Source organism: Aquarana catesbeiana, linkage group LG13 (assembly GCF_042186555.1).
Source record: "Aquarana catesbeiana isolate 2022-GZ linkage group LG13, ASM4218655v1, whole genome shotgun sequence".
In the NCBI taxonomy this organism is placed as follows: Eukaryota; Metazoa; Chordata; class Amphibia; order Anura; family Ranidae; genus Aquarana; species Aquarana catesbeiana.
Window position 1 is genome coordinate 180,657,859 of NC_133336.1, and position 27,110 is coordinate 180,684,968.

The 27,110-nt window shown below is 44.5% G+C and overlaps 1 protein-coding gene across 2 annotated transcripts in view; it reads left to right on the top strand.

The window, feature by feature from the left end:
- Positions 1 to 27,110, top strand: part of LOC141117019 (SLAM family member 9-like) — a 202,549-nt gene that overhangs the window by 139,793 nt on the left and 35,646 nt on the right. Inside the window, exon 2 of one of the 2 annotated variants that reach the window (XM_073609590.1) lies at positions 16,656 to 16,955. In XM_073609590.1, the coding sequence (XP_073465691.1) occupies positions 16,656 to 16,955 (300 nt within the window). Of the gene's footprint in view, positions 1 to 16,652; positions 16,956 to 27,110 lie in introns of both variants that reach the window. The other variant, XM_073609589.1, reaches the window with a different exon arrangement.

The following is a 27,110-nucleotide window of genomic DNA, read 5'->3' on the forward strand; positions in this document are numbered from 1 at the left end:
TGGGAAGGAGTTGGGTGAGGTGTTGCGGTTATTTGGGTTAAGGGATGTGGGTGAAGGTGGTGGGTTTTCTTATTTTAGTGATAAGGGTACTGTTCAATCTAGGATTGATTTTTGTTTTCTTTCAAAAAATTTGCAGTCAGAACCTTTTACCATTCAATGGGAGCCTTTCTCGGACGATGGTCGGATCGAATGTGTTGTGAGTATGGAATCGGAGGTAATGTATGGTAAAGGTGTGTGGAAGTTGAATGTGGAATTGTTGGAAGATGAGTGTGTGAAAAGAGAGTATGTTGAGTTTTTTGGGAAACTTAAAAGGAGGAGGAATGATTTTTTAAGTGTGATCGAGTGGTGGGAGTGGGTGAAAGATCAGACTAAGAGGTTTTTTGTAAGGAAAGGTTGTGAGATTGCAAAAAAGGAACGTGAGGCGTATGAATGGTGGCTGAAGAGATTGGAATATTTGGAAGAACTAAGGGAATGGGGAGAGAATGTGGGGTGTGAATTGGTGTAAGCAAGAGGAAAATTGAGAGTCTTTATGGAGCGGAGGGGGAGAGAGATTATGTCACAAGCAAGGATGGTAGTGATGGAGAAGGATGAGAAGTGTATGCGTTTTTTCTTTAAAAAGGTATATGGTGGGAAGGTGGATTTGTTAAGTGTGGGAGGGGCCAGGACAGAGCGATCAGCACAGAGCTGGGCTGAGGATTTCTTACACCCCGCAGCACGCCGATTAGCGCTATTTCGACATGTATTGTATGGTGCACAATAGCACCTGTAAAATGTGAGTACCCCAGTGTGGGGATTGGGTGTATTTTTAATAAAGTATGTGGCGATATCACACTATATAGTCCTTTTATTTTCTTGGTATGATGCCTGTGGAGCCATAGAGAGCCTATTTGGAGATCATCTGTTATCTATCACTGAGCCCAGGGGTGGCTCCATAGCGTGTATTGACGCAGCTGAACACTGTGTCACACGCTCTAAGGTGAGCGCAACCACTTTGGGGGTCACCAAGGCACATCACGGCATGATCTGGGCACTTTGATTCAGCAATTGGATTTTTTCCTGTGGAACACTTTATGCACCATTGCTTTCTTTGGAACTCTTCACTGCACATTGCTGTGTGATGTTGTGTTGGAGGATTTTTCACAAATAAGGACAATTCGTTGTCTCAAGCATCACATATCACTCATATGGTTATATGTATATATATTTTTCTACATCACCTGTCACTTATATGATCTTATTGGAGTTTTGCATGTGATATGTATATGGTATATTATTTATAGTGCACGTTTTTTACTTTTATTGAGTATCATCAATTAATACCGTATATACTCGAGTATAAGTCGTTCCGAGTATAAGTCGAGGCCCTAATTTACCACAAAAAAGTTTTATTGTACGTTTTGGGAGGTGATTGGTGACTGCGTGTCTGAGATGGTGATGAAAGTTTTGGAAGAAGGGAGGATGCCTGAATCTATGTTAAGAAGCGTGATTGTTTTGTTGTATAAAAAAGGTGACAAGCGAGAGTTGAAAAATTGGAGGCCTATATCTTTGTTAAATGTAGATTATAAGGTGGTGGCGAAGGTATTGGCGAATAGGTTGCGTGCAGTGGTAGAGAAATTGGTGGGGGAGGAGCAAGCGTGTGCGGTGCCTGGGAGGTCTATTGCAGAACGTTTGGTGAGTTTGAGGGATGTGTCATGGTTTTGTAAGGAGAGGAAGCAGGAGGTGGCAGTGTTGGCCATGGATTTTGAGAAAGCGTATGACAGAGTGTCGCATGATTTTATGTTTAAAGTATTGAGGAGAATGGGGTTACGTGAGGTGTTGATTGGATGGATTAAGTGTTTGTATAGAGGTATGGTAAGTAAGGTTTTGGTGAATGGGTGGATGACGAGTGATATAAGCATTAGGTCGGGTGTGAGACAGGGTTGCCCATTATCACCCGTGTTGTTTATTTGTGTGATTGAACCTCTGTTGAGGATGTTGATGAAAGATAAGTGTGTGAGAGGGGTGGAGGTGCCAGGGAGTGGTGGCAGGGTTATGAAAGTAATAGGATATATGGATGATGTCACAGTGATTTGTAGATATGGCAGGGCTAAAAAGAGTGAAGTTGTTGATTGAGATTTTTTGTGTGGTAAGTGGTTTTTGTGTGAATATGGGGAAAAGTGAGTGTAAATTGTTGGTGTATAGAGGGGGATTGAACAGTGTGGTTGGAAGTTTTGTGAGGGAGGAGTGAGGATTTTAGGTGTCAAGTTTGATTCTGATTTGTACGGGAGAGAGAGTTGGCAGGATGCATTAGTGAAAGTAAAGAAGAAAATTGATTTTTGGTCTTTAAGGACTTGACTATTGGATAACAGATGTCAATTCCCTATACTCCAAACCCTTATACTTTTATTCAAATAATACAACCACACCAGCTCTTTTTGGAGTATAAAAAAGGCCGTAGCAGCCTACTTTATTTTAACATATCTATAAAAATATATAAAATTCTGTCATCATAAAAAACCATAACCAAAAACATCTGTTATACAACTTATTAATTCCAAAGAGCGTTGGTCTGAGCAACCGGTTTAGCAAAAACAAAACTGATGGCCATACCAAATATAGCACTGCAGCCCTCGTCCAAAAAACTCCAGTAGGCCTCAAGCCGACAAGCTGGCTCAGAGACTGCCGTGACCGCAGTGCCCCATTATCACTTCCCTGCTAACCTCCGTTAGCCGGGAACCAAAAACCTCCGGACCCATATCAACGTTGGATCCCCACTCTTACTTTTTCCGCCATCTTCCTTCCCTTGCCCAGACCAACGCCCGCCGCTGCCACGACATCTTCTCTTCTTCACCTGTTAACAGAAGAAAACACCATACCATTCTACAATCCCCTTTACCTAGCTATTAGGGAGGGTGGGCGGGAACTTTCCTGCTCCTTCTGTTGTCCCTCCCAGAGCGGGAACCCCTTTTAAATAGCCCCTCCCCTGATCCTCCCTCCCCCTCGGCTCCACATTATAACTTTCTTTAACCCTTTCACTGCTACCACTGTCATGGGCGCCCTTTGCATACATCATTGCATTCTGTTGCTCCAGGCTTTTCTTGACTATTGGATAACAGATGTCAATTCCCTATACTCCAAACCCTTATACTTTTATTCAAATAATACAACCACACCAGCTCTTTTTGGAGTATAAAAAAGGCCGTAGCAGCCTACTTTATTTTAACATATCTATAAAAATATATAAAATTCTGTCATCATAAAAAACCATAACCAAAAACATCTGTTATACAACTTATTAATTCCAAAGAGCGTTGGTCTGAGCAACCGGTTTAGCAAAAACAAAACTGATGGCCATACCAAATATAGCACTGCAGCCCTCGTCCAAAAAACTCCAATAGGCCTCAAGCCGACAAGCTGGCTCAGAGACTGCCGTGACCGCAGTGCCCCATTATCACTTCCCGGCTAACCTCCGTTAACCGGGAACCAAAAACCTCCGGACCCATATCAACGTTGGATCCCCACTCTTACTTTTTCCGCCATCTTCCTTCCCTTGCCCAGACCAACGCCCGCCACAGCAACCCAATAGTAACACCTTACTCTTGGGTGCCCCTCCACACCCGAAGCGCTCGCTGTATACCATCTTGTAGGCCTAGAGCCCATAAATCTGTACCTACATCATTGAGATGTACCCCATCACGTCTCAAATACCTCCATGTCTCAAATTCTAATTCTGTATGCCGAATTGCCAATCCCCCAATACTGCCCACAAATTTACTAATTTCCCTGTTGATCTTCTTCCTTGCTCTGTTCACACCCTCCACAGACCTGGCCATTCTCCAAGACAGCCTGGCAACCATGTCCGACCAGATAATGATCATCTGCGGAAATTCCGTCGACAGACGCCAAATGTCAAATCTAATATCTCGTATGATGTCTACCATCGAGCGAATGCCCAAATCGTTTCCGCCTACATGTATCACCAGGACGTCCGGAGGTCCCTCCCTATTGGCATACCTCTGTACCTCCTGAACCAGCCTACCCCACAACATCCCTGGTATACCGAACCACTTTATGCATACCTCCCTCCTATTAAAACTTAGCTGCCTACCCTCAGGCCGAGCGTCTCCCCTCCGAGCCCCCCAACATACATAAGAATGGCCCATAATCCAGACCATTCTTGTCTCTGCACCTGAAAATAGAAGAAAACAAAACACTATCCTCAACATTGACTATGCAAAAAATCGTACTTGCCGTAACATCCACCTCTAATACCTCCCCTATAGCAACCCCGTAATCCCCCCGTCATCTACAACTTTAAAGCCAATTGAGGCCGCACATAAGACTGGAACCTGTTAGATTCCCATCTCCCAATCCTTTTTATTACTTCAACATCCATCCCTAACCTGGCCGCCTCAGTCGCAGCTCCAATCCTAAATGAGTGGGATGAAAATTCTTTCTCCACCAGTCCCAGCCCCTGTAAACATTTTCTAAACACAGCCCCAAACTGAAAACGTGACAACATACTACCATTCAAATGTATTAGAAATGGGCCCTGAACATTTGGTCTAACCTTCAAGAATTCCTTAACCGTGCTCACTGGGCACTGGGGGGAACCGTGAATTGGATAAACCCGCACCATCCTGCCTCTTCCCCCTTGATCCGTCTTAGATTTCCTCAAAAAGATCGCTACCCCTTCCTCTTCCCATTGTACCTCCTGAAACCCAATTCCCCCTTGCACCTTTTTGGAAGGGCTAACAAGCTCACTTATCCGAAATGCGCCAAAAAATGCTAACACGAAAGCTACCTTAAACAAGGTGACTTCGTACGCAGACACACAAACCTCCCCTAGTTGCTCCACAATCCCCCTCAATATTTCAAAAGTTACCGGTCTCCTTGAATCACGCTTGACTACTGCCCTCCTATAACCCTTTAAAGCTTGTTTTACCCAAAAATCCTTGGTGACGTCAGGCTGCCCTTGTAGCTTGAACAGGAAAGCCAAACCAGCCAACTGTGCATTCATCACTGACACCGACACCCCCTCGTCCAATTTTTTTGCCACATAGTACAGCAACAAAGAACGTAGCCCATGTCCTATGGGCTCCTCCCCTAAAGCTTGTCCAAACGCCAGCCACTCCTGCCATACCTTGCTGTATGCTGCCCATGTATGCCCACTTACCGACCGCTTAATCCATCCCTCGATTATGCCAGCGCAATCTCCCACAGCCAGTCTGGACAAGGTATCCCCTGTTGTTCCGCTTCCGGCGCCAACACTCGGAACCTGTCCCACTGGAAGCGAGATAGTGCATCAGCAATGACGTTTTCTACCCCCGGTAAGTGCACAGCATGGATGAAAACATTCAGTTGTAGACATCGCAAGACTAAGTGCTGCAGCAGCCTGATCACTGGCGGGGACGACGCCGTGACCCTATTTATCACTTGCACCACCCCCATGTTGTCCCCATGAAAACGCACCTTCAGATCCCTGAATGATGCACCCCATAGTTCCACAGCCAGAACTACTGGAAACAATTCCAGCAGAACCAAATTCTTCGTGAAGCCCTCTTTTACCCAAGATTGTGGCCATGGACCCGCGCTCCATTGTCCTTGGAAAAAAGCGCCAAAACCTGTTGATCCTGCGGCATCAGTAAACAATTCCAAATCAAAATTGCTGACTGGACCCGACATCCACATTGCCCTACCATTAAAGGATTCCAAGAAGGTGTGCCATACCTTCAGGTCCTCCCTATGTGTTTTCCCCAAGCGCACAAAATGTTTTGGCGACTTTATTCCGCTCGTGCTGGCCGCCAGCCGGCGACTAAACACTCTCCCCATTGGCAGTATGCGACAAGCAAAATTCAGCTTGCCCAACACCGATTGTAGCTTACGCAGCTGCACCTTTTTTAGACCTATCAACCCTGCCACCTCTTTTTTCAAGTCCTCCAATTTTTCATCAGGTAGTCTACATTCCATCGCCTCCGAATCTAGCACGATGCCCAAAAACGTGATGACCGCACAGGGTCCCTCCGTCTTTTCATCCGCCAATGGAATGCCAAACCTTCCTGCTATATGTTGCAAAGAAGCCAGCAACACAGCGCAGACTCTAGAAGCAGCCGGGCCTATGCATAAGAAATCATCCAGGTAGTGAATTATCGAATTCACCCCGGAAATATCCCTTACCACCCATTCCACAAAGGAGCTGAATTGTTCGAATATCGCACATGACACTGAACAACCCATGGGTAGGCATTGATCGACATAAAAACCACCATTCCAATGGCACCCGAGCAACCGGAAACTATCCGGGTGTACTGGCAACAATCGAAAAGCTGATTCTATATCTGCCTTAGCCATCAAAGCACCTTTTCCATAATGTCTCACCCACCGCACCGCAGCATCAAATGACGTATAAGTCACCGAGCATGCTTCCTGTTCTATGGCATCGTTCACTGACCCCCCTTTGGGGAAGGATAAGTGGTGAATGAGCCTGAATTTGTTGGGCTCCTTTTTGGGCACCACCCCCAGCGGAGATACTACCAACTCCGCTATTGGTGCTGCTGGGAAAGGACCACTCATTCTCCCCAAGGCCACTTCCTTCTGTAGTTTCTCAGAAACCACTTCCGGATGTTGCAGGGCCGACTTTAAATTTTTGGGCACTGGGGGAGTCGCCGATAAATTACATGGAATCCGAAAACCCATTGCAAAGCCTTCTTCCAATAGTAACGCCGCCTTCCTGTCCGGGTACTTACCGAGGAACGGCCGCATCCTTTCCACTATCACCGGCGTCCTCCCTTTTGTTCCCAGCCTCTCCTTGTCGACCCTTTCCTTGTTTAAAACATCTGGATGAGGGATGTGTACCCCCACAGCCTGAGCACTCATGTTTATATTTACATGTTCCTCCGAACTTACAGGACCCCGAGTTGTACTGCCAACACACCCCTTTTTTGTTTCCAGCCGAATGTCCCTGGGCTGACGGTCCACCGGCTCCCCCCTGAAAAAACTGGTTCGTTGTCCGCGCCGTCGTCATCAAACGCATCCACAGGCTAATGTCCTTGTGGTCCCAACGTAACTCCTGGCGAACTGCTCTCCTTTGCCTAAACTGTTCATCGTAACGCAACCATGCATTACCTCCATACACTCTATACGCTTCTCCTATCGCATCTTGATAGCAGAAAAGCGCCGAACAGTGTTCCGGGTGCTTCTCCCCTATCACGCTTGCCATGATCGCAAATGCTTGCAACCAATTCGTGAATGTCCTGGGTATCAGCCTATATCTCCTCTTTTCCTCATCATCTTTTTTGGAATCGTCCGGCTTGACTCTGTCAAGATTGAACTTTTCCAAGGGCAACAATGAAAATATTTCCACATACTCACCCTTCCATAATTTTTCCCGCACTTCCTGTTTCAAGTGTGCCCCTAACGGTCCTTCGTAGCACACATACACCTCACAGCGAGCCGCGTCCGCCAGCCTAATGATGTCCTTCCTCGGAACCGCCTCCCCTGACGGCGCTGCCTTATCCTTCCCCTGCGCAGCTCCATTCTCTGTGGTTCCTTGCGTCTGCAAAGCTACCCCCGCTGTAACTTCCCCTGCAACCACCGGTGGCAGGGCCCCCCCTGCACTTCCCACCTCTGTCCTTGACTGCTGAACCCAAGCTGCTCCCGGGTCCCCCACCGTCCTCGCTTCCGCCTCTAACCTCTGCACCAGTTCTTTGATTCCTATTAGAAAACCCAAGAAACCTGGAGACCCCACCATGCTGTGTACTGACCCCCCAGACCCCGTAGCTACACTTGCTGCAGTATTTACATCAGACCTTGCAATACCATGTGCTGGCTCACCTGGCTGCATAGGTGTTGTCCCATCAGCCGACCTTCTGCTCTCTTCTGGCCCCATCCTCTTGGACAGGGGGGCCGCATCCTCCTCCGATCCGGACTCCTCATCTCGTCCGCTCCGACCCGATTCTTCTTCTCCTTCCGTTGCAGGCCCGCCCGGGCTGAGGGCCGCGGCTGCCGCCTTGTTCACCATCCTCCCCCTCCTCCGAGCAGCGAAGCCACCCGTGGACTTCCGGACAGCCTTCCCAGGACCGGTGTGGGCTACCGCAGTCCTGTAGGCCTCCGCTCCTGTAGTTGCTAGGCCAGCTCTGCAGCTCTCTCCATCTTGCCTGTCCCCTGCCGAGGAAGCAGAAGGCCCAGGGATCCCTAAAGGCATTGCTGTGCTGGCGATGGCGGAGCGCACCGCCGCCATCCTTGGGGCGGGGCTTGCGCTCTCCGCGTGTCTCCGTCCCGTAGGCCGCACTCGCGCCGGTTCACTTGCCTGCCTCTGTTCTTGTCCCGCCGGGGCCGTCCTCCCGCTGATCCGCTCTCCTCCCGCCGCTCGTTTTGCCGGTGGGCCCCCCGGGAGTCTGGAAGACAGACCACCCGGGTGCCGCTGTGCTGACGTCACGCGGTCCGGCGAGAACCGCTCGGGCGGACGAGAACGGCGCGCTCTGTTGCCGCTTCTCTCTCCCCCACTTGCTGGTACCGTGGATGCTTGTAGCGCGGCTGCGATAGTCTCTTGCAGCCACTCAGCACCCCGAACCGCCGCTTCCGCCCGCAACTGGGCCATAAGCCCTTCAAGTTCAGCCATGGTGCAGCACTAACCTCTTGGTGACCTTCCTAACAACTTTCCTGCTCCTTCTGTTGTCCCTCCCAGAGCGGGAACCCCTTTTAAATAGCCCCTCCCCTGATCCTCCCTCCCCCTCGGCTCCACATTATAACTTTCTTTAACCCTTTCACTGCTACCACTGTCATGGGCGCCCTTTGCATACATCATTGCATTCTGTTGCTCCAGGCTTTTCTTTGTCGTTGGAAGGGAAGGTGTTGATTGTGAAGGCTGTTGTGATTCCGATTTTGATATTTTTATATTATGTGTTTCCAGCTCCAGATAGAGTGATGAAACAAATTGTGAGAGTGTGTTTTTCCTTTTTTTGGTCGTCTAAGATGGAGAAGTTGAAAAGAGAGAAAGTAATGAAAGGAGTAATGAATGGCGGGAAAGGTATGGTGAGTATTGAGACATTTCTGGTGGTGAAGTATGTAAGTATGTGTGTGAGATTAAGTGAGAAAGAGAATGTTGCAGGGTGTATGGTAAAATATGCATGTGGGAGTGTGTTACGGAAATATAAGTTGTGTGAAGTTGATTTGAGGAAACCTGTATGTTTTGTTGCGCCTTGGTTTTCTGTGAGGATTGAAAGGTGTATGAGGAGGTATGGGTTGCAAGATGTGACGCGAGATAAATGGTGTGAGAGTAAGAAGGTTATGCAAATATTGAAAGAAAGGGAGGAGATGGAAGGAATAGGTGGTTTAAGAGTAGCTGAATGTAAGAAAGTCTGGAAGAATGTGTGCTGTAAGGGAGTGGATAATAGACAGAAGGATATTGCATGGATGGGGGTGTATGGGTGTTTGCCTACAAGAGAGTTTCAGAGAAGGAGAAGCTTTGTGGACAGTGAGGTGTGTCCAAGATTGGGGTGTGGGGGGATTGAGAGGGTGGTACATGTGTTCTGGGAGTGTCGCTATGCGAAGAAAATATGGAAAAGGATGGAGAAGATGATTGAGGGTTTGACTGGTGTGAATAGTGTAACGTATGAGATGGTGTTATATGGTTTGTGTGATCTGGGGAGAAATGAGGAGAGGTTGTTATGGATTGTTGTGAATTGTATTAAAGAGTGTTTGTGGGTTGTTCGGAATATTTTGATTTTTAGGCAGGAAGTGGTTAAAGTGAAAGAATGCGTGGCCATGGTCCGAGGAAAGATTTACAATTATGCATGTTACGATTATAAGAAGTTAGGGGAAAAGGATGCAAGGAAGTTATGGAAATTGGAGTGGAAACAATGGTGTATATAATGTTAATATGGGAATTATGTTACTGATGTTTATTCTTGAACGATTAACCTTTTTATTTTTGTTTTTCAGGGTGAGTACAGATGGTGATAAAGGGACAGTGTGGAGAAAGTGTATAGGAGTGTTTTTTGTTTGTGTAGGGATAGGGTGGAGGGATAGTATATAATAGGGATAGTTTGTCATTTTTCGCTAATGAGGGTTGGGAATGGGTTATTTTGTTAAATGTTCTTGTTATCTTTTTGTTGTTGTTGAAATATTCTTCATATATATATTGTGGAATGACCTTATTGTTGTTATGTACTTTTGGGGTTTTTTGGGTGGGTTTTTGGGGAGGGAAGTGGGTGGGTTTTTGGAAGGGAGGTGGGAGGGTTATGTAAATATTGTAATTACTTGTTTAAAATGTACTTTTAAAAAATATATTTTGTACAAATATTATGTTATTTTATTGTTTAAACATATTCTTTTGGATTTATGTTATCTATGTATTTTACTTGTGAAATTTTAAATAAAAGAATTAAACATTTTAATTTTTCACTTTTATTTTATATTTTTATTTCTATTTCATTTTATTTTTCATTTTTTCCTGATTTTTAATTTCATTGCAATGTTTAAAATGTTAATCTCTGGAAAATATATTTTGAACCATTAGAACACAGATTAATAGTGGGACCAGTATGTGCATATTTTTTTTTTTTTTTTTCCAAAAAAAAAAAAGGAAAAGGGGAGGAGGAAATGAGGGAAAAAAAAAAAGAAAGAAAACCCGTTAGTAGCGTCCTGGGGGGTCACCGACCCGGAAGTCGGCTTAGATTCCAATAGGAAGTGGGGAAAGAAAGAATGTGGCCGAGGGTTAACAGTGACGTTCTTTGCTGACAGCTCGGACCTCACGTTCCCTCATTAACATCAAACCGCATGCGCGCTACCCGGGCTTTGGTCCACAATATCCCCAACAAAATAGCCGCCATAAGAATTCAATCGACAATTCCATTAGGCTTCGGTCCACAATATCCCCAACAAAATGGCAGCAATAACAACTCAATGGACAATTCCATTAGGCTTCGGTCCTCAAAACCTTAGCAAAAATGGCCACTGATTCATTAGTAATTGCACCTATTACGGGCCACACTATTTAAACTCAGGAGGTGCAGCAAGATGAACGCCCCAGTAGAAGTCTGACGACGAAACGCGCATAGGGCAGGCTACGGACGCCTTGCAGCACCTCTAACAAAGGGAATTCGATATCTTTTTCTTATGCTCGTTTTTTCATTTGAAATGTGAGTACATATATTTATTAAGCTTTAATAAACGTTCTCCTATGGTTTTACGCAATGGGTATCCCTTCTTTCCTTTACATGTAAATATCACACCATAACATGCAAGTGAAGTTTGGGGGACATCCTTGATTGCTACACAGTGGCAGACACTGTGACCGCCTATACCCTTGCAGGGGAAAGGAGAATCCGGTGAGTGCAAGCATTGTCAGAGCATGCAGACAAGGCACTAATTAAAGAACCAGCACCTAGATAAGAAGTTTTCCTACAGATATTTGATCCTCAAACATTGAACACCTCAAAACACTCCAAAAAGAACTTTTTTCTCACAAACGGAACTTTTCCTATCCAATTAATACTGGTTACAGCACATCAGTCACTATTTATGATGGATGATTTGCACAATTTTGTATGTATTTGTATGATTTAGCACTGGTCACGTTATTGATTTAGCACAATGCACTTCTGTTGATTAATTGAAGCACCTTATGTTGCCATTTCACTCTTATTAGTAAGAATCCAGCACCAGTCACAGATTAATATAAAAACACTCAATTTTTTGGCACACACAGGTTTATAAACAATCATCTTTAAAAGAAATACTTTAGGAATTATGGATACTAGGTAACACATAGAGTTACTGTTCACTACAAAGAAAAAAAATCAGTTTTATCTCCATAAGGGCAGCGCCATATTACTCCTGCTTTTTTTTTTTTTCCTAATACATTCCACCTAGGTGGTATTGTATCTGTAGAGGCAGCAGCCACACCCATAACAAAATACTTAATTCATTGCGTGGTTTTATCTTATACATCTTGCACAATTTTGTATGAACTGGTATGATTTAGCACTGGTCACTTTATTGATTTTGCATAATGCACTTTTGTTGATTAATTGAAGCACCTTATGTTGCTATTTTACTTTTAATAGCAAGAATCCAGCACCAGTCACAGATTTGAATATAAAAATACTCAATTTTTTTGGCACACACAGGTTTATAATAACCATCTTTAAAAGCAATACTTTAGGAATTATGGATACTAGGTAACACATAGAGTTATTGTTCACTACAAAGAAAAAAATCAGTTTTATCTCCATAAGGGCAGCGCCATACTACTCCTGCTTTTTTACCATTTTCTAATACATTCCACCTAGGTGGTATTGTATCTGTAGAGGCAACAGCCACACCCATAACAAAATACCTAATCCATTGCATGGATTTATCTCATACATCTATCATCCAGATATTGTTTTTTGGAGCCGGCGATTCTGAGCACAATAAGAACAATCATAGCGCATGTTCAGCTGTTTGATTGTTCTTATCGGCGATGGGAGGGGATGCCCCCCCTTCCACTGCCCTCCGGTGCTTCTCCGGCTCTCCCGTGCGATCGGGGACCCGTAGAACGAATCAGCCAGCACCGGAAGAGAGGCACAGATGGTCCCCGGCAATCTCTATAATCCTCGGAAGCCTGAGCGCGACGTTATGACATCACGTTCGGGCGGCATAAGTAAACAAAGCCGAGATCTCGGCTAGAAAAGCATCAGATCGTCATTTTTTTTTTTGATCTGATGCTTTCCAGCCTGGAGGAGAGATGTGTCTTATAGACCCCACATCCCTCCACAAAGAGGACCTGTCACTCACTATTCCTATTACAAGGGATTGTAATAGGAATAAAAGTGATCCAAAAAAAAATTGTTAAAGGGAAAGTGTAAAAAAAAAAAAAAAATAGTGCCCATGTCCCCGCGTGTTTGCACGCAGAAGCAAACGCATACGTAAGTCGTGCCCGCATATGTAAACGCTGTCCAAACCACACATGTAGGATATCACCGCGAAGGTTAGAGCAAGAGCAATAATTCTAGCACTAGACCTCTTCTGTAACTCTAAACAGGTAACCTATAAAATAATTTAAACCGTCGCCTATGAAGATTCTGAAGTACCGAAGTTTGGCACCATCCCACGTGTATGCGCAATTTTAAAGCGTGATATGTGAGGTATCTATTTACTCAGCATAACATCATCTGTCACATGTAAAAAAATAGGCTAACTTTACTGTTTTATTTTTTTATTTTTTATTCATGACAATGTTTTTTTTTCAAAAAAATTGCGTTTGAAAAATGACCACACAAATACCGTGTGACATAAAAAGTTCCACTGACCGCCATTTTATTCCCTAGGGTGTCTGCTAAAAAAACATATATAATGTTTGGGGGTTCTGAGTAATTTTCTAGCAAAAAAAATATGATTTATGATGTGTCAGAATTTGCGCGGAATAGAAGAAAATTATATAAACATTAAACAAAATTATACAGAATTATACAAAAAAAAAGATTAGTTAAACCCACAATTTCTTTTTTTTTTACAACTATTATTAATTTATATTGGCTTTTGACATTTACAAATGCAGCAATTTAGAAATTGGATAACAGGTTTAGCACTGGGAAACACTTTTTGAAAAATTAAAAAAGTGCAATTTATATATGTAGCACTAACTCTCGGTGGAGCTGCTGGTTTAAAGCAGGCCTGTCCTGTTATCTCTTTACCCCTCTTAAATTGTTCAATCCCCTTGGCACAGCTGTAGTGCAGTGTTGTAATGATATGAGTATTGACTTTAACCCACAATATGCACTTATATTTATATTTACCTCTACCTGGGTTTCTGTAGCTCCACCTGCAGGAGAAATAACAACACTGCACACAAACTTCAATAATAACCAGAAATAACTTCTTTCTTTGAGTAAGTAGTATATTTATATAAAGGATTATTACAATGACTACACTATCACACCAACGTAGTGCAATAGTATAGTAAATAGTTATGACAATTGGTAACATACACAAATATACCTAATTGTATATATCTATACCAGGGAGCTCCCCCTGCTGTAAACTGTAAAGTCACTATACTAGTAAATAAATGCAGAGCCCTGCAATAAAAAAGATAGTCTTGACATCTTCAGTCTTCGCTAGCTAAGAACTTGTAATTGTAATCCACAAGGGGTTCCTCTTGGGTGTTTCGCAGTGTAAGGTAATACATTAAGGCAGTTATAATCCGGCAAACTGACTAAGGGTTCTCATATGAAGAAGACAAACATCTAGCGTCCGCTCTTGAATACTGAAGTCTATGCAGATGTACTGTTTTCCAACCTAACTTGTTCTGTGGGACTATCAGTCCCAGCAACACTCTGTAACAGTTTTAAGTGTGTGTGTAGTATTAAACAAACTTCCGGGTGTTAACCCTCTCACCACACGGGATCCAGGCAGATGGATGTCTCAGTTTCAGCAGTTCTCAGTCCGTATGGAGGCACCACCACGCCGTCACACTGTTCCGTTCACTTACGACCAGGAGTCCTCGGTTACCTCCCCACAGGTCTCCAGAATGATCACTTCTGCTGCTCTAGCACACTGTGATACGACAGCAGGATCCTTGCAGCTGCTCCGCTCCTTCTCAAAGTAGGCCGCAACCCTGTGGGACACACACACCCACAGAGTCCTGCTGGCAGGCCACGCGTCCCAGGAACAAGAGACCTAAAATGGCCGCTCCTTACCCTTTTATATCCTCCCACAATGCAGTTCAGTTCTCCTCTTGTCCAGGAGCATTGTGGGTGGGTCACAGCTAAAGTTCCGAAGTAAACAACCAACCACTTCCATGTCACTTCACTTAATCATGAAACGTAAAAGTATTGTACCTTTTCAATTATCCACAAGATGGCACTATAACAACTTATGTACTGCATAACACACATATGGCTAAAAACAACAGTTGTCAGCGCTACATATACAACTATATAGATCACACCAAAAGGAGGGACAAATGAGAAGGAAAGAGGGACAGAGGGACATTGTTACAAATCAGGGACAGTCCCTAGAAATCAAGGACAGTTGGGAGCTATGCATAACACATGTGCACAGGAGTTTGTTTCGCTGCCAAGGTGCATGCGCCGCACAGTGTACATTCTAAATAGGATTGTGAACAGGAAAGTAAGTTCAATTTTGACATTGCATGTATCTTCTGCATTAAAGAGCTTACCTACTCACAAATAGTTCCACTTTAACAAACTCAGCAAACAACAGAGTTTAAAAAATTTGCACAGCAATTCAATTCGGTAAAAGTGCATGTACTGTATATTGGTGCATACATACCGCATTTGGTCACAAGATGGAGCTAAGTACCAAAGAATTTCCTGATACTTTGCACCATCTAGTGGCCAAATGTAGTATTATTTGTTTTAAATCAATGACAAACATTTCTCCAGCACAGGAGATAGCGTAATAACATTCATTTTTTTTTATTTATTTTTTTTGCCCCGTTTGAACAGAATAAATGTACGTGCACTTTCACTGGGTGAATTACTATGCAAAGTATTTAAAATGTTATTCTTTTTTGATCGGTTATATCTTGTTTGCCCTGAAAAAAATGCATTACTTTATTATCGCAAATGATCAAAAAGTTATCACTCATTCAATAGGCCTATGACTGAAATATAAAAAATGCTTTGATCCATAAAAGGTACAGATACAGGTAAAACAGCTGAAGTTGTTAAATCTGCCTGCTTCTTCAGACTACAGTTCTTCCATACCTGTTGTTCTTACATTTAAAGCTTAACTCAATTTTTGTTGAGGAAAAAACACTCCCGTTTGAGACATTGGGAACTTTGTTGCAAATTCCTACATTTTAGTGTTCTGAAGAAATAGCTGTTTGAGTACAAGTGCCGAGTGAATGTGAATGATTTTATAGTTATCAATCAGCTGCTGCACCTGCAGGGCTGTAATGAGGAAAGTGGCAGGGTCTGCAACCCCTTAGATGTTATTTCCCTTTGTGTGTAGCTCACCAAAAATGACACTTGTGCTGCAGGGGATGACCAAAATCTGACTTGGGCAGACTTCTGGAAAAATCAGCGAGCCAATCACACAAGCAGGAAATTACTTTTCTGGGAGGTGTTCTGTACACCATCTGTGTACAGAACACCTCAAAGTTACCATATTGCATTTTACAGAAAAATACAGCGCTGCAGATTGAAAAGGAAAGGTCATTTTCATGAACATTCAATTAGAATATGACTTGTGCCATAATCGTATACATCATATTATTTTTTTATTTGCTATTTTGCCATGCCATGGGGTGTGGCTTGTTTGAGTGATGTGTAAAGCTCCAGAGAATCTGCACCTATGGGCTCCTGAGATGTAAAATCCAGCCCTGGGTTTCAGACGAATATAAAGAGATGAGAAATATCTATGAACACAAAGACCGCAGAAGTTTTAACCCATCTTCAAGGTATAAAAATTAAAACATTTTGGGTGGAACTTCACTTTAATAAGTATAAGCGTAAATATGTTTGCCTTAGTAGCCAATTATATTTTAAATATTAATTTCAAGTGCTGGCTAGAGAATGTTCATCTTTGTGTAGGAAAAGACCACTCCAAGGTTAATGGATCAGTGTGCTGACAAATTCATAGGCTTCTTGTATATTTTTTTAACACTAAATTTATTGGTTAAAAACTAACATTTTTTTACTGGTTTGTGTTTGTATGTACAGGAGATGTCCCTATCGGAGTGAATGGCCTTCTAAATCAGTCCATCCTCCTGTTACTATCTGTGAATACATCACATCCTGTAGAACAAGTCTTCTGGAACTACCAAACCCACATAATGGCATTCTTTACAAATAATCAATTTACAGTAATAAATTATCAGTTTGAAGGAAGGCTGGATCTGCTGGATAATGGAAGAGCTCTGAGGATAAGACAACTAACTCTGAATGATGGTGGACTCTACACTGCAACTTTAACTTTTACGGAGAAAACCCAACATAAAGCATCCTTCAATCTCACTGTGTATGGTATGCAAAAAACATATACAATAACATAAATCCATGTTCACCAAAAGTCTTTAGACTATTTCAGTATGATCAATTACAATCAGATAAGTTCCTGAATTCTGTGATAATGTAAATAGAAAACATTTAGCAGTCTTTTTTTCTTTATCACACAGCTAGGCCAATGGTCATAGACTTTAAACTCAATTTTTTTCAACACTGTGCTTTTGTCAGATTTGTATGTCCACTAATCGTGCATTTGCTAAATCGTTGTTGAGGTCTCTTACAAGGACTTGAAGATCTTAGATATGTATGCCTTTACAACTCAATTGGCTTTTAAAGTTGTCAGCATTTGTCTTCAGATCTCCATTTACTGCTCTGATAAAAACAGATTCTCTAAGCTGAGGTCAAATCACATGTCTACACATTCCGTACATCAGCAGACCAATAATGCAGATGTATAACTGGGTTCAAGGTTTGTAGAGCAGCAGCTCCAGGCTGTCTTTGCAGTTTTAAGTGTTACTAAACCCACAAACAGTAAAACAGTCTGTATATGCAGTAAAGCATGCTTCTCATGCTCACTGTGAAACCTAAGAGGTTAATCCTCTGCATTGTGTAAAAAGGCTGTTTGATCCTCCCCTTCTTTTACTGTCCCTGATCCATCTACTGATACAGAGCTTTGTGGGTACTCTGCACATGCTCAGTTTAGTGTGTATTGCCAGAGAGGCTTTTTTTTTGGGGGGGGGGGGTGTGCATGTGATCAGCACAGGGCCAATCAGCACTGTCCAGTCAGAGGGTCAGGAGTCATGCAGCCTCATAGGACAATAAGAGAAGAATGAAAACTCCTCCTACAAGCTTTAACCAGACACTGATAGAAGTCACAAGACTGCTATATACTGCTGATGAGAAAAGGTATTTAGCAGTTTATATTTACTAAAATAATTGCATTTCAATGTTCTGTGTGCTGTGGGAGACCAGATATAATGAATGCAGGGTCCTGGGTTTAGTAACACTTTAAGGAAAGGACCCTTCCTAGAGGCTAGAAAAACCCAACTGTAAAATAGAACCAGTGAACTACTTAGGGTACATGCTAGAGTGACTCATCAACTGAACATTTAAAAAAAGAAATATAATTTTCTTGTCCCTGTTACACTTACTTACATTTCACAGACCGGCTAAAGCCTCGTACACACCATTAAAAAATAAGATGAAAAATACCACTTTCAAAGTGATCGTCCAATAATCTGATCATTAGTACACAGCTTTCAAGAGCTGATCACAACAGTTCATGTGAAATTATCCGAAGTGACAAACACCAAAATTTTTCTTGTACAATACCAGAACAAACAACTTTCATTGAATCCGTACAGTATTTATACAAAGGAAAAGAACAAGATGCTCAGAATCAAAAGAATACATTGCAATACAATACATTACATCACTTCCGAAGTTGTATTCTGTCGTACGAGAATTTTCGTAACTTTAATAACCTCTTAATTTTTCGATACGAGACTAGTATGCAAAAAAACTGGACACTCATTTATCTGATGTTCTCATTGTGTGTACCAGGTCTTATGCCCCGTACACACGGCCGGACTTTGTTCGGACATTCCGACAACAAAATCCTAGGATTTTTTCTGACGGATGTTGGTTTAAACTTGTCTTGCATACACACAGTCACACAAAGTTGTCGGAAAATCTGATCGTTCTGAACGTGGTGACGTAAAACACGTACATCGGGACTATAAACGGGGCAGTGGCCAATAGCTTTCATCTCTTTATTTATTCTGAGCATGCGTGGCACTTTGTCCGTCGGATTTGTGTACACACGATCGGAATTTCCAACAACGGATTTTGTTGTCGGAAAATTTTATATCCTGCTCTCAAACTTTGTGTGTCGGAAAATCCGATGTAAAATGTGTGATGGAGCCTACACACAGTCGGAATTTCCGACAACAAGGTCCTATCACACATTTTCCGTCGGAAAATCCGACCGTGTGTACGGGGCATAAGACACAAATTGGTAGAATTTAAAAAATAAAAAGTTTTACATTAAACAGAACACACACACACTGCACAAAATACAGGGCCCTCCACCACATATACTTTAGGTTTCCCACTAAAACAGATATTTCCCATGTTAAAAAAAACAGCTCCCTTCTGCTTTAGACCCACATGGCATATCAGCAAAAGAGGCAGGAAAGAGGAAGTCTTCTGAACCCTCTGAACACTGTCCTACCAGATAATAGTTCCTTTCAGCCTTTGATCAGCCTGCTTCTAGGACACATCATCATGATGTGTCCTAGAAGCATGGTTACTACACAAGTAGTTTCACTTTTCAGTTTCTTGGTAGTGAGCTGTTGTGGAAAGTTATGAGCTTCGCCCATAAGCAAATAATTCAGTTGCGCTAATAAGCACAATTATAGCTCTCTTGTATAATGCCAGGAAAGCGCGCTTGTATATCTCCAAGTAACACAGACAGACGCTGGTATCACGTTGAGCTTAGAAAAATCCTGCTTGAATAGGGCAAGTCTTGTTTATTTATAGGGTTCAACAGGGATAGCATAGGAAGGTGGTGGCTTCACAATCAGCCAATCAGACACTTGTATACCTTCAAAAAGAACCAGACACATGTATACTTTAAAATAGATATCCAGTAGTGACGTATACCATTGGCCGTGTGCAGAGCAATGTGTGCAGTTTCCCACCGAAATACAGCACAGGCTTTCAAAGCAATGTGCCTCACATTGTGCTGGATGCAAACACTGCAAACATTGTTCTGATCAGGACCGTGTGCATATTCCCACCGTTACCACTGGCGCAAACCATACTCCACAAGGCTCAGCGAGCCATGGCATTGTACTGTCATACTATTGTTCCCACGTACGTGGGTCTGATTGCCAGAAGCGTTGATGCAGTCACCATGAGGGGGCCAGTCTCTTGGTGAGGCATAAGCGAACATCCCTTCCCGCGTCCACGGGGAAGTTTCCGCAACAAACGGTCCTCCACTGGCGTCTGTATGTGCGGACACGCTAGCATGAGCGTATTGCAGCAAAACTGACACTGGGGGACATCTGACAATATACATTAATAAAAATTTCCACAACAGCGCCTCTTTATCATATGCTCCCATGTGTCCCTCGATGAATCTTGATCTTCTTTTTCCACCTGGAAATTAATCTGTCTTTGTAGACTCTGTTCTTCAGGAGGGATGACTTAAAGGGAGGACATGATGTGGTGAGCTGTAGTAATTGCCGGTTGGTCTGGAATCCCCTGCGTCTTGTACGTGGGTTGGGCTTCAGGGCGGCTCATCTCAGCGAGGAAGATGTGATCAACTGCTCGGGCTCTGTTCACTTGTCCGATCAGGCAACAGGAGCACCTCATCACGACATAAAGTATAGGAGGAATAGAAACAAAAAGAACATGAGTATATATACCCCTACTTCTTTCAACCATGATCCGATGGGAAATAAAAAATCCCCAAAGTTTCCCAGACCCGTAAAAGGATTCCGGCCTGCCTTCCAGGGATCTAACCTTATACATATGGGCCTGAACTTTGTCACTAGTATCCTCGATCCAGGTACAACAATCTTTTCCTATGAATTCACAGAAACCCCTCCTGAATGCCAACAGATAATCAAGGGCCATCTTTTAATAGAAGGGTCTTGATCTGTCATAGTTCCTGTGAGATCTCCCCTCTAGCTTGAACGGTTTCATTGAACATCCTATCCACAATGGATGAGAAATTGTTCAATCGTTTCATAAGGTCAATCCCCCACCCTGTCCCAGCAGGAAACCATGCCCAGACTTGGTCGGAGTTGGTGATCAAATCCCTTCTAGCTCTTCCTGCCGCTCTTACTTTCTCTTGCGCCATCAGTTGTTCACGATTGTCTGCGATGTAAGATGCTGGGACGAGTTTCACCAGGACGCATGAACCTCTTGCATTAGGGGGAATTACCTTATAAGCTGAAATACCGCATAAGAAGTAGTAGGGGCCAGTTAGAGTCGCACAAGAGGAATTTCTGATGATTGCGGGCTCTGAGTAGTAACAGGATAGACTGGGGGATTTCTCTCTTGGTCTGAACGTCACACTCTTCCTTCCAATAGAGGTAATCTGGTCTAGAGGTGTTATTACAAAGGCTGGGGGGTTTTATTGATAAGATTAACTGTTATACCTTCTGTACAGGTGCTGGTTCCCACAAAATTATCCCCTTTACCAAAACTAAAGTTGAAGCACGCTTGTGGGCTACCTAGTTGTCCCGATACCCATACTGGTTTTGTGAGGGAGGGGCAAAAGCCAGACCTATTGTTAAAATTATAGCTAATTTTACCCTCTAGAAATGTATGTTAAGTTCTATTGACAAGTGTCTTTTTTTGGAGTCTTCCTCATGCCAATACAAATTTCATATATAGCATGTACCGCTGCTATGGCTGGGGTAACAAAAGTTATTACTCTATCCTTTATCTTTGACCTACAAAGAAGGCAAACAATACAACATTTTTACATGTACATTGGTAAATGGTCACTGACATTCCTTAAAACTGAGAACAACGTAACTCTCAGTTTCGTATTCCTACAAAAATACAATGGCCACGACGAGTAGAAAGGCCGACACGGTGGGCTCTAACATATTACTACATACAAACAATGAGAAGAATAAGACGCAAGTCAAACATTTAGATTCAAATGCAAGGGTGACATTTCATAGTTACCATGCTACTTAAAAAAAAAAACTAAACAAGACAAAAACTGGACCAAAGACAAAAATAGTTTGTTGCTAGTTTAGGCTTTACCCAGCAACATTCTTTCCGGTGTTCTAAAATGATACACACTACAAAAGAACAGTAGCTAAATCCTAATTCATGCTGAACAAATTTTAACCAGACAAACATGTACTACGCATCCAATCCATTCATCATTATAGATTTCTGAAGCCATAGCTTGAGCTACTTCCAAGGTTTTCCAACTTCTAAGGGGTCTAATGGCCTTAGCCCCATACCCAGATTTCATGCACTATGCAGCCGTCTGAATGGGGTGCCTGGTTCCCACCCCTGCATGGACGACCCATTGCCCAAACAATTTAAATCGCTGTTTGGCAGACTCTGCATCCAGAGACCCCTTGCACTTTACCTTCGGAGCTGTTATTGTTTTCGCCTTTATCACTATAACGGCCCCTGGAATTCCAGCTATTATCCGGCCTTACCGGTCTGCTAGAAACTACTCCTCACGTTATATGCTAATACAATCGTGCATCGGATTTCCGACTATTCTACACGACCTGACCGGTCTAACTTTATACAGCCCTATAAACGTGTTCGTCAGACAACCACAAAGCACAATTAAATCCTCTGCTACACAAAACAATATTGTTGCTTCCTTCTATCTGTACCTAGATGTTACAACAACAATGGGGATGCCTCCTACTAGTAACTCTCTACCCAAAACTGAACTACAGTATAAAACTCGGCAAAACTGGAATTAAATGTAAAGACCAAAGTGATTCTACTGGAAACGAAATTCAGTACAAAAACACACTATTTTCACTCGAGACTAAAATATTGCACAGAAACAACGCAACTAAAACCAAAAACTGAAATTCCTGCAAAAAGATGACCTAATTTCACAAAATGCTGAAATTCGGCCCAAAAGCAGAATAATTTTACCCAGAACTAAAATTCAGCAGAAACAAAATGCTAGTTTGTAACAATTGAAATTCAGTCTACGACAAAATGGCGGATGAAATTCGGTCTACAACAAAATGGTGGTACTACCAACTAAAATTCAGTCGCCAATCCCGCCAAAACCAGCACAAACTAAGATTTCTTTACTAGAAAACCGGAATTCCTCCCCCCAAAAACTGACTACACAATTGAGACACCAAATAAACACTTAAACGTATACAAACGAAACACTTTAGGCCATATTAATTAGGGCCTATAGAGGGCTAAAATATAGGTTATTTAAATAAACAATATATCCAAAAAATGCCAATGTTACATAAAACACAAAATAACACAACCTAAACATACACTCCTGTTCCCAAATATAAACATTTCTTAGCTCTGAAAGATGAAGGTCAACAGATACACAGGACAATCAGCAATACTGGTTGCAAGAGAGTCACGGAGCCAAAAGGGGGACCCTAAGCGCAAGGACGGCATGACAGTGCTGGACTGCACATCTGCCTGTCTCTGCAGGGTACACTTCTCCTTTTAGAGAAGGGGAGGGGCTGCAGGAAGAAAGTGTAGGAGATGTAGGAAGGGGAAGTGACGTCAGTCTAAGAGCGGTGGTGGACGAGATTAGAAGCACACCTCACCACTCTTCACCTTCCCCTTCCTTATACTCAGCATGGCAGCGATGGAGGGATTTGTAGATCAGCTCAGAGCGGCGGTTGCCGCTAACGGCGCGGACTGGCTCCAGCAGCAGCTGCGTTTGATCACGGACGGCGGGGCGATGGTGAGCGGGGGGGGCACCAACTCCCAGGGCACGGCGATCACGTCCACCGGAGAGATACAGCCCTGAGGCTGGCTTGGGCTCGTCCAGAGCAGCGCAGCGGGGGATGGCAGCGGGAGAAGCCCAGACACCCACTATGCAGGTCAGGCAGAGGGATGGACGAGGAAAGGCCCGGGGGAATCGGAGGAAAGTTGGAGGGACTGGGGGAAGGGTGCCCAGCAATGCACGCGGCTCTTCCCCCCCAGCCAGGCGCAGATGCTTACAGCCCCCTGAGAGGTCAGCAGGAGACGTACAAGAACGCACCGCGGCAAGTGGAGGAGGGGCACGGGCGACCGAGATGGACAGTAGTCCGCCGCAGGGTGATAGCGGGTCAGAGAGAGACGCCAGAGTCAGCGTGAGGGGAGGTAATGGACGGTCAGCACGCACCCCGCGCAACAGTAGACGCAGGAGTCCGTCACCAGGGGTATCCAGCGGGCCTGGCGGTATCCAAGGGAGGAGTGGCCGAGCACAGCACCGCAGGCCCTCGGCAAACACTGCAACCGCAAGTGGGGTGCAACGAGAAGTTGGCAGGACGAACGAGCACGACGATCGGTCGGAAGGAGAGCTGTCCGGGTCTGACGGAGGCGACGATCAGGGACATCAAACATCGCTGGTTCCAGGAGTGGCCGCTGTTGGGCACAGTCCAGTGCAGCCCGGTGAGTGCGATTCTTCTAATCCTGTTACTATTCTTTTACATAATTTGTTGGGAAAAAATGTGCAGGGTGGTAGTTCACGGTCGGGGGGTGTAGTCAGGCCAGGGGGGGCGGAGAATGTATCGGCTCCACCGTCAGTGTCAGCGCCCCAAACAGGGAATGAGGGGTTGCGGGAGTTGTTAACTGGCCTAAAAGAGCTTGTAGCACGCATTGAATCGGGGTCAGGAGGTGGTCCGGCGACTGCGTGGACAGCAGAGAGGAATACCCCGCAGACAGGGACCACCCCATCTATTGCGGGTGATGTTCAGGTTTCGCCGGAGGCGGCTGTTTCAGTGGTTGGGGTGCCCCCCTCTACAACAGCAGTGGCTACGACTTCGGGGGGAACAGGTGAGGACAACTGAGAAGAAAGCTGATTCAGTTAGATTAGCAGATGCGGCAAGGAGCGAGGTATATGTCTGCTTTGAGGGCTCTTTGGGGGCTCATTTAAAAGCCGAGATAAAGGAAAAAATATGGAAGGGCAAATACGTGGAAATTTTCACGTTGCTGCCGTTAGAAAAATTTAATCTGGATAGGTTAAAACCGGTGGAAGGAAAAAAGGAGGATGAGGAGAAGCGTAGGTATCGATTGATCCCGCGAACGTTCTCCAATTGGTTACAAGCGTTCGCCATTTTGGCGAGTGTGGTAGGCGAAAAAGCGCCAGAACATTGTTCAGCGCTGTTTGTGTACCTTGATGCCATTAGTGAGGCCCATAGAACATACGGGGGCATGGCGTGGCTACGCTATGATGAGCAATTTCGTCAGAGGATGGCTGTGCGACCGAATCTACGCTGGGATCACAAGGACATCAGCTTGTGGATGAGGTTGATGACGGCAGCGAGGGCCCCTAGTCAGTTTTTTCAGGCAGGGGTCGGAGGTTCAGCAGCCCCAGGACAACCGGCCGAGAGAAAATGGGGTTATTGCTGGCAATTTAATGAGGGAACTTGCAGATTTGGAGCCAACTGTCGTTTCAAGCATTTGTGTTCCGGCTGCGCGGGATCCCATGCTTTGGCAAAATGTTTCAAAAAAGGAAAAGGACGCGCCGGAGAAACTTCAGGTAAGAGGGAGGACTCTGGTACGGGTGGAAAGGATGCGGCCTTTCCTCAATAGGTACCCTGACCGGGCAGCGGCCGCCACGCTGGAGGCAGGTTTTATGGAGGGTTTTCACATTCCTTGCGCCTTGGCGGAGGTGCCGCCTGAGGCCAAGAATTTGAGGTCAGCTTTGCTGCATGCAGCAGTGGTCTCTGAGAAATTGAAAAAAGAAGTTTCATTGGGACGCATGGCGGGTCCTTTTAAGGAAAGACCACTACAAGGGTTAGTGGTCTCCCCCTTGGGTGTGGTACCAAAAAGAGAGCCAAACAAGTTTAGACTCATACACCACCTTTCCTTCCCGAAGGGAGGGTCGGTGAATGATGCTATAGCCCCGGAAGATTGTGCGGTTAAGTACACATCTTTTGACGCAGCGGTCTCATGGGTTAGGAGATATGGACTTTAATGGCCAAGTCCGATATCGAATCGGCTTTTCGGCTGTTGCCAGTTCATCCCGACAGTTTCAGATGGCTAGGCTGTAAATGGGAAGGGGCCTACTATGTAGACCGATGTCTTCCAATGGGATGCTCTATAGCCTGTGCTCTTTTCGAAACGTTCAGTTCGTTCTTGGAATGGGCAGTACGGGATGTGTCTGGTATCAATTCAGTCATCCATTATTTGGACGACTTCTTATGTGTGGGTCCAGCGGGTTCCAACATATGTGCAATGCTTTTGGTGACTTTGCAGTATTTAGCGGAAAGATTTGGGGTGCCGCTAGCCCCGGAAAAAACGGAGGGTCCAACGGCGACTATCACATTTCTCGGAATAGAGATAGATTCAAGGAGGATGGAATGCAGGATTTCGAAGGACAAACTATCGAAGTTGAAAGAGGAAGTTCGAGGGACCATTGGAGTTAGGAAATTGCAACTTCGCCAACTCCAATCTTTGCTAGGTAAGCTAAACTTCGCTTGCCGAATCATCCCTATGGGATTTTCTGCAGGCGGCTGTCAGCCGCTACTGCAGGGATCCGGGCGCCGACACATTTCGTGAGTCTGACTAGAGATCACAGGGAGGACTTACGGGTGTGGCAGGTATTCTTGGAGTCTTTCAATGGAAGGGCTTTATGGATGTCTGGGCCGGTCAGCAACTGGGACCTAGAGTTGTTTACTGACGCTGCCGGGTCAACTGGGTTTGGTGCTTTTTGTAAGGGCCACTGGTGCGCGGCCATGTGGCCGGTGGCTTGGCGGGAGGCTGGGTTCTTAAAGAACCTGGTACTCTTGGAGTTGTTCCCCATTATGGTGGCCATGGAGCTATGGGGCAAGTCATTTCGAAACCTTAAGGTTCGCTTCAATTGCGACAATCTGGGGGTGGTGCAAGTGGTTAATCGGCTGACTGCGGCATCAGTGTCGGTGGTCAGGCTTTTGCGCCATCTAGTACTTCGTTGTTTACAATTGAATGCGTTCATTTATGCTGTGCATCTACCAGGGACCGAGAACACCTTGGCTGACGCTTTGTCTCGTTTTCAGTGGGACAGGTTCCGGAGGTTGGCACCAGAGGCAGATCATCAGGGGGTCTCCTGTCCCAGTTGGATATGGAACATTGCCTTGGAACAGCAGCAAAATGGATTCAGCGATCCGTGAGTATGGCTACATGGAATGCCTACTCTAAGGTATGGAAGGAGTGGTTCGCCTTTATGCATGACTTGGGCATGGGATCTGATGATCCGGACATGGACAAGGCAGTGCTGTATTTTATAATTAGGGACTTTGAAAAAGGTATCTCGGCAGCTGTCATCAATCGTGAATTGGCAGGTTTGGCCTTCCTTTTTAAATGGCAGGGGAGCCGGGACCATACGAAGGAATTTTGGTTACGGCAAGCAGTCAAGGGGTACAGAAAAGCTTACAAACAGAGGGACGGGAGGCGCCCCGTCTCTTTTGAAATGCTTAAGCAGTTGATGCTTAGTTTGGA